The sequence below is a fragment of the Tasmannia lanceolata genome, unplaced genomic scaffold, assembly GCF_043159265.1.
Source record: "Tasmannia lanceolata isolate RefF3 unplaced genomic scaffold, GAP_Taslan_0.1 ptg000006l, whole genome shotgun sequence".
Taxonomy (NCBI): domain Eukaryota; kingdom Viridiplantae; phylum Streptophyta; class Magnoliopsida; order Canellales; family Winteraceae; genus Tasmannia; species Tasmannia lanceolata.
In genome coordinates, this window is record NW_027518683.1 from 6,898,314 (window position 1) to 6,911,285 (window position 12,972).

Consider the following 12,972-nt stretch of genomic DNA (forward strand, 5'->3'; position numbering starts at 1 on the left):
ACTGTAAACCACTAATTTCTTAAGTTAAACCACTATTTCATTACGATAAACCACTACTGAAGGCCACTAAGTGAGTGTTTATAAGTGGTTCATATAGCTTATTTGGTTAAGAATCCTTAGTAGTGGTTTATAATCCTAAATAGTGGTTTATTTAGGTTTACCAGTGGTTTATAGTGTTTATAATTGGTTTATATGGCTTAACAATGGTTTAGAGTGTTTATAAGTTATTTATATAGGGTAAGCAGTAGTTTATAGTGTTTATAAGTAATTTATATAGGGTAAGCAGTGGTTTAGAGTGTTTACAAGTGATTTATATAGGGTAAACAATGGTTTATCTAAGCATATCAGTGGTTTAGAGTGTTTATAAGTGGTTTATATAGGCTTATCAGTGGTTTAAAGTGTTTATAAATGGTTTATACACGGTAAGAAGTAGTTTATAGTGTTTATAAGTGGTTTATATAGGGTAAGCAGTGGTTTAGAGTGTTTACAAGTGGTTTATATGGGGTAAACAGTAGTTTAGGGTGTTCCCAAGTGTTTTATATAAGCCTAGCAGTGATTTAGAGGGTTTATAAGTGTATAATATATGGTAAACAATGGTTTAGACAATGGTTTAGAGTATTTATAAGTTGTTTATATAAGTCTAACAGTGGTTTAGATTGTTCATAACTAGTTTATATAGGATTAACAGTGGTTTGGAGTGTTTATAAGTTGTTTATACAGTGTTTGTAAGTGGTTTTTATAGGGGTAAGCAGTGGTTTAGAGTATTTACAAGTGGTTTATATAGGGTAAACAGTGGTTTAGAGTGTTTATACATTGTTTATACAGTGTAAGCAGTGTTTTATAGTGTTTGTAAGTGGTTTATATAGGGGTAAGCAGTGGTTTAGAGTATTTACAAGTGGTTTATATAGGGTAAACAGTGGTTTAGAGTGTTTATAAGTTGTTTATACAGTGTAAGCAATGTTTTATAGTGCTTGTAAGTGGTTTATATAGGGAGTAAGTAGTGGTTTAGAGTATTTATAAGTGGTTTATATAAGGTAAACAGTGGTTTAGAGTGTTTGTAAGTGGTTTATATAGGTGTAAGCAGTGGTTTAGAGTGTTTATAAATTGTTTATACAGTGTAAGCAGTGGTTTATAGTGTTTGTAAGTGGTTTATATAGGTGTAAGCAGTGGTTTAGAGCATTTACAAATGGTTTATATAGGTTAAACCGTTGTTTAGAGTGTTTGTAAGTGGTTTATATAGGTGTAAGCAGTGGTTTATAATATTTACAAGTGATTTATATAGGATAAACAGTGCTTTAGAGTGTTTGTAAGTGGTTTATATAGGCTCAGCAACGGTTTGGAGTGTTTATAAATTGTTTATACAGTGTAAGCAGTATATGTCTCGGACTTCCGAGACATATATGTATTTTATTCCGACATTCCTGCGGAATTTCGAGAATTGTCTCGGAGTTCAGCACTATTTTTTTTTAAAACTGTGACATTTACTGCGGATTTCCGAGAGAAAATCTTGGAGTTCTGAGGCACAAAATTTTCAGTATGACTTTTCTGCGGAATTCCGACAATTGTCTCGGAGTTCCGACCAAATTTTTTTCACTGTGAAGTTTACTACGGAATTCTGAGATTTTTCTCAGAGTTCCGTAGTTCCGATCACGGAACTCCGAGAAAATTCCCGGAGTTCCGAGCAGTATATATATTTTTATATATACCATTGTTTGTTTGCAATGATAGGCTTATACAGTAAAGATACTTCATGTTTGAACTACATGTAGTATAAGATACTAGTGTAACACCACATTGAGTGCAATATACGTTGGCATCTTCCTTTAAACTAAAAAAAATAACTTCTTCGAGAAAATCAAACATTCTTTCCATTCCGAGATAATCTGATATATGCCTTATATCAGATTTTCTCTTGACATAAAAATATTGAAACTAAGACAAAAAGGTTATTGCTACACTCCTTGGTCATGAGAATTCTTTGATACATCCAACATGAACAGTTCAAGCACGAGGAGGGATGTTCTCATTGGAGGTCAATCAATCTACCCATTGTCCCACAAAATTTCAAGCAACACCAATGCAACCCAAAGCAATTTGAACAACAAAAATGAAAGCATAAAAGGGAAAACGGGTTGTAAACTTTATCCAAGAATAGAATCCTTTTTATGAGGCAAAACAGTTGGGAGTACAACCTATAAAAAAACAGAGATGGGAGTACAAAATAACCCTTAAAAATGATCACAGGATCTGTACAACAACAAAAAGACAAGTAAGAGATCGCAGGATCTGTACAGAATAACCCTTCAATGGTTCCCTCCCTAGACAAGTAAGAGAGGAGTGGACAACAACAAAAGGACAAGTAAAAGATCACGGTCACCTGCAACAGCATCACCACAGCCCCTACAAGTTGACAATCGTGCTACACCTGCCATCTAAGAAATCCTCCAGTAGTTGTCTTCTCATGACCGTGATATCTGCCTGAGTGAACTTTGGCGGAACATCACCGGTAGTCAAAATTGCCTTGTGCAATCTTACACCTTCTAGGTTAAGCAAGCCCCCAAATGGGCTTCTACTTAGGAGGGGCAGCATCTCGACGTAACATAAGAAGGCTGCAAAAGAAAGCATTATCAGATATATACCACATTAGCAGAAATACAATACTTAAAAGAATAACTGGAGGCCTTACCATGATTTCACAAGATGATTACTATATGCCAAAGATGGAATCCAAGCCAAAAAATCAGAGGTGGACCTATTCAGACACAATGTGAGGAAACAAATTAACAAAGTTGTCCATTTAATTTCTCACAAATTCATCACCTTTAGACTACTGACATGTCCATTTAATTTCTTAGAAGCCTATTAGGGGGTTGAGCAAATCACTAAGGAGAATAAACCCCTAATTGTCCAATTACACAACTATTAACATGGACAATTAGGGGTTTAAACCACTGATTTCTCACAAATACATCACCTATAGACCATTGACATTTCCATTCTATTTCTTACAAGCCTATTAGAGTGTTGAGCAAATCTCTAAGGAGAATTAACCCCATAATTTATCTATTAAACAACTGTTAACATGAAAAATTAGGGGTTTAAACCCCTGATTGCTTGCAAACTCAACCCCAATATACCAGGGAGCCTAATTTATGGGCCATTGACATGTCCATTTTATTTCTTAAAAGCCTATTAGGGTGCTGAACAAATTAGTAGGGAGCCTAATTTATCAATTAAACCACTGTTAACATGGAAAAGTAGGGGTTTAAACCACTAATTTCTAACAAATTCAGCCCCTATAGAGCAATGGCATGTCCATTACAAGCATATTAGGGTGTTGAGCAAATCATTATGGCAAATAAACCCATAATTTATCAATTAAACCACTTATTTGTGACAAATCAGGGGTTTAAACCACTGATTTGTGACAAATTAGGTTTTTAAACCATCAATAGTTACTTAAAACACCTAATTTATCAATTAAATGACTGATTTCTCAGAAATTAGGTGTTTAAATCACCGATTTCTCACAAATTAGGGGTTTAAACCACCGATTTATCACAAATTAGATGTTTAAACAACTGTATAAACAACTGCTTTCTCATAAATCAGTGAGATTGGTTTAAACCACTGATTTCTCAAAACCCTTACTTAGAAAACGACATAGAGAGTGAGAGGGAGAGAGATGGGTTACCAACCTGTGAGAGGAGTTGCCGGTGAGATTTGTCGGTGATATTTGCCAAGAGAGAGAGAGACTTGCCGGAAATTTTTCGCCGGCAGGGGGATTCACAGAGAGAGAGAGAGTAAAAAATAGCGTAAAAACGATTGGGTTTTTACCAACTCAAACGTTTTTAAAAATGAGGGTATACTTGTCCGAAACCCACCCAAATCTGTCTATGTCACTTCAATTTTGTAATTTAGAAAATACCCCCCTTGTCACCTCATAGTCAGAAGAAAACCCTTTTTTTTAGTCATTTTCCCTAAAAAAATGAAAGGTATTTGATTTAACCCCAGTTTCCATTGCAGGAAATTTTTAAAAAACCCAACCCCAAGTTGTGTAGCTTGGGTCGGTGTCGGCATCGACCCGAGAAACTATCTTGGCTAGGGTCGGGTTTATGAATCTCAGGTTTTCCTAAAAAAAATTAGACCCCAGTCCGAGATAATTTTTCAGGTAGCATAGGGTTTTGGAAAACCCGCTTGACCCACTTGACCCGAGTTACAACCCTACTTTATATCATGTCCAATCAGTTCCAAGTCACCATTATGACTATATTAACAAAGATATGCTAGTTAAAGTATCATGATAAAGTGATGACAAATATGCATACGATGCAAAGAGATAATGAGATTTGATATGATTTTCTCGTTGCTGCTGCAAAAATCTAGGCCAAGGCTTTCCAGCGAGAAAAGACGGCTAGATGGCTCCCGACTGCAACCTCCGCACACGAACGAATGTCATAAAACTGTCCGGGACTTTGGGAGGCTATCCAGTGCCTAAGTCAGAAAGGGCAATAGATGCGTAATGAAAAGCTACATAATGGTTTCCAAATCCGTAAGTTTCCCTTTTATAGAGAGAGTCGTAGTGAGTTGGGAAAGTTGCTTCTTGAGACTTCCCTAATTGATCGAGTTTCCTAAAAATTTGGGTTTCCAACTTTATCTCTAGCAGCTGTGTTTTGGAGTTTCAACTCTAGAGATTTTAGGGCTTACACAAGAGCGGTGAGATTACCCTTTTACCCTTAGCGTGTTTTGGTCCACATGTCGATCTCCGATTAGGTGCTTATTTTTACCCCGAGCACTTGTCTTGTTAGCATGCCATGGAAATTGGAGATCCATCATCTGATTTCGGTGCCTTTGAATTAGACTAGTTTGTATGGTGTTGGACTGACGTGATATGTCAGGGAGAATTACAGTTTGTAAAAAAGAGTTCCTTGTGAAAAAGAGAGAAAAATGATATTTGCGCTCCCTTTTTCTTCTCTGGACCACTCCCCCTAGTGTATTTATGACCAAGGTTTAAAATTTCGGCTTTTGTCATTAGCAAAATGGAAACATTTCAGTTTCATTATGAAGTTTCGACCTAAATTTTGTAAAATCACAAAAATATTTCGGTATGAAAATACAGCCAAAATCTAGGTAAGATTCTTCGCCATTATTATTAATATTTTTTTTTTAAAGAAATATTTAAAGAAATCTCTTTGTTCTTTCTCTTTTCTACAAGTTGAGTTGATTTTTGTCGGTGTTTATGTAGAAATGTCAACATTTCAATAGAAAATTTACTTTTTAATATGAAAAGTAGCATGTTTCGCATATTCAACCGAAAATTTCGAGCAAAATTCTAAATTTTCGAAATACTAAAATTTCGGCCTAAATCTGATGTTTTTGCCAATCCAGTGGATTTCATTTCGGTAGCTACTGAAATTGAAAACCATGTTTATGACTACTCTTCTCAGGCTAAAGAAGGTGTCCCAAGGAAGAAATGGGAGCACCTAAAGAAAATGGGAAATGATATTTCCACTCTTCTCATCCGTCTTTTCTTTTGATGATGAATAATAGTTGTCCACAGGGTCCGCGATGAATGATCTAGATGGATGAATGGATTTTCAATGTGCTTAGTGAGATAAGTAGATAAGGGAGTTACACCACAAAGTTGAGGTCAAGACTTATTCTTCTATCTAGGCTTAGCTTTTCCAGTCAAATGTCTTTGATAACACCTTAATCCGATGAATCGCAGCCCTTGATCCATTATCCATCAGTTAGGGTTCCACCGAGAAAAGCTCAGGCCATGTTTGGGAGCCACGAAAGTTTTTTCCATGGAATATTAGTTTATCAAGTGGTGGGAGAGGGTGAGAAGCACAGGTGTGGAGAGTGTGAGAAGTTGCTATAAACAGGAAAAACAAAAGACCCCACTCAAAATAGAGTCCTTATTTTTCAGCCACTTTGCATCACCTCCTCACTCATGCCTCTCATTCTCTCTACCCCTCTCAATCTCATTCTCTTTGCCCCTCTCAACACTTGTTAAGCTAATATTCAATGGGAAAAAAAATCATTGGTTATCAAACATGGCCTAAATTGTTGATCTATGCAGTGTTTGCAAAAATAGGGTTAATCGATACTTTTCAATGAAATTACTAAAAGGGTTTAGAATCATGCTCACCAAATTTTACAATCAGGCCCTGTTTGGCTTGCAGGAATTTGCTGGAAAAGTTTGGAAAGGAAAAATATATCAAAATTCACCTACTTTTTTTCGAATAGTTCGCCTACCTTATTTTACACACGAATAAAGATACCTTAAGCCATCCCTATTCAATTTTTATTTAGAGAGACCTTCAATTTATCATGTTATCCCTCTAAATTAATCATAATTATATCATTTCCCTCTAAATTGTATAAAGAATAAATTTTCTACCGGAAACATTTTTTCTTTCCAAGCTTTACTTGAGAAAAATGAGAGATATTCTATTTATCCTAAGTTTGAGTGCTGTATCTCTAAGGATTCCTCGGCTAATTTTGACATATCTTGCTAAAATTTGATAGTATAGCACCGAGTTTTTGAGATATCTTGCTCAAATAAGGGTGTATGGCACATGTCAACCAATTTGTAACCGATTTCATTTTTCTTAGTTGTTGGGTCGTTTCCTTAGTCCCTTTCTTTTCTTGTTATCATTCCCTTTAATAACGAATTAATTGTTCAAAAATATTGCTAAAGCTGTACAGTATACATGCATTGTTTGTTCTAACTTATCTTCAAGTTTCCCTTTCTTTTTTTGTATTTCTGTATTTTTGCTTTTTTATACTTCATGAATTTTTCCATTTTTATTTATGTGAAAAAGTCATGATTTACCTGATTCGCCGTGTCAACCCACCCCACCCGAGACTCAACCAAGCCTGTAGTCACGATTTTTTCAACCTCGACAATGAATTGGAAATTCGTCCATGAGTTTACCGCCTCTTTGTTTCTTTGTAGTGTAGTTTTTCCTTTATGAATTGGAAATTCGCGCGTGGGTGTGTAAAGAGAGCTTGGAAATTTGTCCATGAGTTTAGCGCCTCTTTGTTTCTTTGTAGTGTAGTTTTTCCTTTAGCTTTTGTTTTGAGTATCTCGCCGTGGCTTGTATCTCTCTTTCTTTTAATAAAATTATCATCATTCCAAAAAAAAAGAGACAATGAATTGGAAAGACTTATGACAGGAAACAAGGCAAATAATTTCACATTAGAGGCAGTGGTTATAGAATGTGGCATCAGAATTTAAGTCCTGTCATGCAGTTTGAACTTGCACACCCATTTCCAATTGGGTCACAGGAAACAGGGGCAAGAAATAAGGTTAGGAACTTGAAAAAACAACACACAGAAAAGTTGGAATACCAACCTCATAATTTACTACATTCACATGAAATTCTTCTACTTCAGGTATCCAGCTTTGCTGCTGCCGATGCGTAGCTTACACTGCTATCTCTCATGCTTTTGCACTGGCTTGACTGTTCATATCGTAGGAAACTAATTTTTACTTTTGTCGAGCAATTCCTCAGCATCTGAGATTAACAGACAGGAGAAATCAATTTGACAGGATCAAACCCTCTAACATGGATGAACCTTAAAAAGATGAGATATTATGAACTCTTACATGGAGAAAAACGCTGATGGGATGGCGCCCACAGATAGTGTTGTCACAATCTGATAGATACTCTTTGAACGCGTCTGCATCTCCCGTCTCTATGATGTCCATGCCCATTCGGTCCAAATTTTCAATGGACTTGTAGATGGCCCCATATTTATTGTCATAATGTAAATAGTTGAACCTAGCAACCGAGTACAACCAGACATGCAACAAGTCAAACTTTGACGTTAAATTCTACAACATTCGCACATTGTAAGGGCTAAGTTGCATGATGAACATCCCGAACTATCAGATGATTTGGTAGACAGTAAACTATAGGCCAGGTTTGAATTTCAGGACAGTTATTCACGAGATAAGCAACCCCAAGACAAGATGCATCACAACAGTGACAGTTTGGGGGAGAGTAAGAAGAGGGGGGGGATTTAGAAATTTATATCCACCAACTGAGTTGAAGAAATAAGCTTTTGTGACTAACTAGAGAAAACACTCAACATGAACATTAGAATAATAATCCAACCAAAATCTGAACTGCGGAGTAACACAAACTGTTGCAAGCACAAAATAAAGCCTACACTGCTATAAAAGAACAGGTAGCGCCTGATTAAAAGAAGGATACTTTAATTGAATGGAGATTCAACAGTTCAGGTAAAGAAACAAACAATATTAAAAGTAAAAGGTATGGTTCAATTAATCCATTATTCTCCATTGGAGAGTTGGGAGAGCAATGGTGGTAGAGCTCGTCAGTTTAGTTCCTCTGTTGGTACGAGGGAACCATCATAAGTGCTAGTACTAGGCAGGAATGGAAGTAGGTGTTGGTTGATACCGGCTTAGTTTTACATATATAATTTAGTATATACATCCCTGTAGGCACAGTGATTGATACCATAGTCAGTGTGATGTTTAAAAAGGTTCAGCAAATCACAGAGAAAAGCACACAACATTGATGTTTAGTTCTCCATATCCTACAGATACTATGAAGTGGAACAACCCGGGGAAGCTGTTCACAACGGGATAGAAATCCTTGGAGAAGTTGTTCCTAGGATTAGCCATCTGGCTTGATAAGTTTATCTAGTTTGTTGTTCACAGATTTTGTTCTGGAAATCCAAGAACAAAGGATGAAGCGAACATAAGATAGCAAGTCTATCCAAGGATAAAATAAACCCTAACTTGTTATTCCTACGGTGAACAGCCCCAAGAAAGCCGCCTAGTCCTTAAACAACATATGACCATTTTGTTCATTCAAAACTCATAAAATGGGAAATATTGCCTCGGATGAAAGGCGGAAAATAATGTCCAGTTGGCATACCTAGACACCTATTCCTAGTGTATATATAGGATGCCAATTCTGTAAGCAGAACTGAAACCATACATGCCAACTTGAATTGAAAACATTCTTTACTGTAAGGATTGGAAATGCCAAAGGGGGAAGCACTAGCATGAAGATGCAAAGAAAGAAGGCATTAACATGAAGATGAAAAACAAATCTACTGAAAATAAGAATTCAGAAAGTTTATAGCATATGCAGATGGCCACCCACTGGTTCTCCAAATGCCACCCATGGGTTCTCCATCAAACGGAAAAGAGAGCAGCAACACAGCAAAGCTCAATAATAAATACTTAAAGTAAATAATGTTTTGAAAATGGAAATGGATATCAATTGTAAAAAGAAAGTTTGGACAGAGATCACCAACAAACAGCAAAAAGGGAAGAACAAAATTAAAAGGCCAGGTGAAGAAATAAAGTCAGTGAATAGTGTACCTTGACCCCCAATGGCAGAAGTCTGACGACACGGAAAAAAAATTCTTTGGGTCATCCACATATTTGGCCAGCAGCTGTCCATACATGGCTTCATTTTCTGAGCGAAGAGCTCCAACCAAAATGGGTACAATTTTTACTGGCCAACTGCATGGAACAATCTAAAAGTTGGTATTCGTGAAGTGGGATATGGGGAAGAGGATTGATATAAGTAAAATTACCCTTGAAATACTTTAGCAAGATAGGGCAAGTGCATCTCCATGCTATGTTCGGCTTCATCTACATTAAGATCCATAAGTTCAAATTTTCCGGTTGCCCGTAGTTCATCATTAACTGGTGTCGTGTCATGCCAATATAGCCAGATACAAAATATAGATGTCAGTGAGTTTTGTTTTGCTTCAGTTTAGTAGCAAGCCAAAAGAATAACAAAATACAGAAAAGGCTATACTAAAAGATTCTTCAATAGCCAAAGCAACGAAATAAGAGCATACATATATTGTAAGAAATAAGGGTTACTTCTTGTATGGGAATTAGATTATATTTGGGGGCTATTTATGTCTTTTTCATAAAATTTAGGGTTTTATCATTAATATAGCTCAAAGAGGAAACTATTTCATTCACTCCATCTCTTCTTTCTCATTCTCTTCTCTATTCTCTCCCTCTACTACTCAAACCTCACGGGATTTTTTTCCATGTTTTTCTAAGAGAATCAACGTCTTTGACTGGTTGACGTATTGATGACGTCATCAGCCCATATAACTGACATTAGCAATCGTACGACCATGGAGTAGGTCTTAAACCTGCATGGCTTGGATGCACATATCATTCTCGTTATTATGGTAGTTTTTGGAAACTTTTTGGGCGTTGATTGATATTTTTCAGGTTTTTATAGAAGAAAATCCAGAAATTCTGTATCTTTTGGTTGATGAGAGTTTCTCTTAGCTCGGGGACCTGCTGGGAAGGGGATTACTTCCATTCAGGTATCTGTTCTATGCCCTATGAGGCTTTATAAATGACAATCAAGCGGCAATCAGCATAGCAAATAATCATGTCTAGCAGTCACACAGGCTCACTTTTCAGCAGATTTTGTCTTATACATTTAGTTCATTTTAGGTGGCTGCTCTCATGTGCAACAGCCAGCAGCAAAATGCCTCTCTGCGAAAGTCCCTAGCAAATCGTGTGTATGTGCTTGCATGAGGGTAAGAAAAGAGATTTTCAATCTCGAACTAGTCCAATTAATTGATCAACTAGAATACGTTATATCAATCAACCCATGTCATGTAGACGTCATGATATTTTCAGAACACACTTACAGGGAAACCTTTAGAAGAAAATTTAATTGAATGACTAAACGCTAGTGAGTATAACATTTAGCACGCATATATATATATATAACATAGTTACCATTGTAATACCTTCCAAATCAATCGGCAGGTCTCCCAAAGGCGTCTTGTAAACAGTGGCTCTCGAAAGAGCACACTTTGGAGTGTAATAATGGTGAGATGGTCCCAGAAGGAACACCCGAGAACTGAAATAGCATATTTCCTCACATATTAGAAACATAGTAAGAGAGAGACAGTTTTAATAAATAGCATGAAGAAAGCATATTAATATTTAAATGAGCTCACCACTACCTTAGAAAATTCCAGAATTTCCCGACTATGAGATCATCATGCTTCTTGCAATGAGAAGATGAGTTTGGACACAACAATGATGATAAAGACATTCAGATCAAAGGCATGGATAATTTCAACCTACTAAATCGCATTTTAATCCTTTTTGTTTATGACTATTTAGATATAAGATCTCATGGACTAGAAGGTCAAGTAAGAACCATTATTGCACCATGTACGACCTTCAAACCTTTTCAAATCAAATATGATTTAAATTGGAATAATCAAGAGGTTTTGTCAAATTTGAAAATCAGCTAAATGTTAAAATAAATACCTTATCCTGGAACAATATAAAGGATGTGAAGGATAGTGGTGGCGTATTGTCCTTAATTTCAATTTCAAATAGAAAAGAACAAGGAAAGCCCTTAGTACATGACAGAAGCTTCCAAAGGCATTTGATCAAACCAAGACCTACTTATAACAAAAAGAAAAAGATAAATAGAGCCCAATCAAATATTTTATGATCCAAAGAAAAAGAAGAAATTTTTTTATATGTAATGGTTATCCTACAGGCCTACCAAACATCACTTCGCTTTTTTTTTCCCTACTCTATTAAAACACAGTAAACAGAATAAAAGGAAGCCAATATAATGCCACAAAATAGTAGATGCCCTAATATAGCCTATAACCATGAATATCTTCAGCAACAGTAATGGCTAATATGCTGCAATGGTGTCAGTCTGTTAAAATGGTTTTCTTCAAGTAAAATTTTGCTAAGAGTAGCACCAAAAGTATGAAGGAACATCAAGTCTCTAATGGACATCCAATCTATGATCCTGATTTTCAAATTCCATGTATGATAATGACATATCTTGGATCGAAATGTCATTTGGTTTAGGGGAGGAATGTAATTCATGAATAAATGAAAATCTTCAAATTGAAAAATAAATAATGAACTCACATGCTTTCTGGGTCGATATTACCAAATGCAAAGGCTGCACAGCGACCTGAATATGAGTAACCAGCATGCCTGTAGTTTGGAATTGAGTGCCACCAAAGGATCAATAAAATACAACTACAACAGCTGAGCATGACATTGATGATCTCACAAGCAATGAGGAATGACATGTACACTTACGGGGCAATCACTCCTCTTACATCTGCAGATTTTGCAAGGCCGGATGCTCTGAGCCATCCTCCAAGCTCTTCGTCAAGTTTGTTGGCTGACAAAGGAGGCCATATTAGGATCACCAGAGAAGAGAAGTAAACATGATATATTCAAGTCAACTAAAAAAGATAGTCTTTTTGGGTTCTTTTTATACATTGAATATTCGGAGGAGCTTGAAAACCAGTTCTAGAAGAAATTGTGCTATCAAGTGCCTAAGGATGTACACCCAACATGGCAATTCACCCCAAATTGCAATTTGGGTTTACATCCAAATGCATCCCAAAGGGTTTCATAAAACTTTTTGCTACAGGTTTCTAATTAAAGAGAGGGTCAAGTAGAAGAATAAAAACAGTAAAGAAGTTTCTGTTACTGGTCTGTAATTAAAGAGAGGTTGTAGAAGGAGAACAAAAAACAGTAAATTTGATCCAAGCGTATAAAAGCGATTTTAGTCTACCAATTCTGTAAATAGTCTACTAATTATGTAATAGATGGGAGTAGAGGAACAGAAGGCCTTTTAGTACCCATAATCTAAAATTAAAATTATCAACAAAAGATTAGAACTTTTCAAAATTAAAAATAAAAATCAGAACATTGAGAATAAGAAGAGTTGGGGTTCACTTACGGTTGTCAGAATACCAGGATCCTGCGTGTGATGCTCTTCTCACCCTTTCCATTTAAATTATTCGAGCTTCGAAGAAGAGAGTCACTGAAAGAGAGAAAGCAAAACCCTAGACTCTGAGAGAGAGATTACGGAATTGGGGATCCGATGCTTACTTGTTGGATGGGGAGATATGATGTGTTACCTTTTTTGGCCTTTCTTCTGTCCT

The 12,972-nt window shown here is 36.3% G+C and overlaps 1 protein-coding gene across 1 annotated transcript; it reads right to left on the minus strand.

Annotated features, from left to right (window-relative positions):
* Positions 1-7,172: 7,172 nt before the first annotated feature.
* LOC143879480 (AmmeMemoRadiSam system protein B) lies at positions 7,173-12,972 on the minus strand. The gene is made up of 8 exons (XM_077381884.1): positions 12,768-12,972; positions 12,116-12,200; positions 11,939-12,007; positions 10,780-10,892; positions 9,586-9,697; positions 9,368-9,511; positions 7,616-7,790; positions 7,173-7,523 (listed from the first exon to the last, which is right to left on the minus strand). Exons 1-8 carry the CDS (start codon positions 12,817-12,819, stop codon positions 7,398-7,400), a joined length of 876 nt encoding a protein of 291 aa, XP_077237999.1. The 5' UTR covers positions 12,820-12,972; the 3' UTR covers positions 7,173-7,397.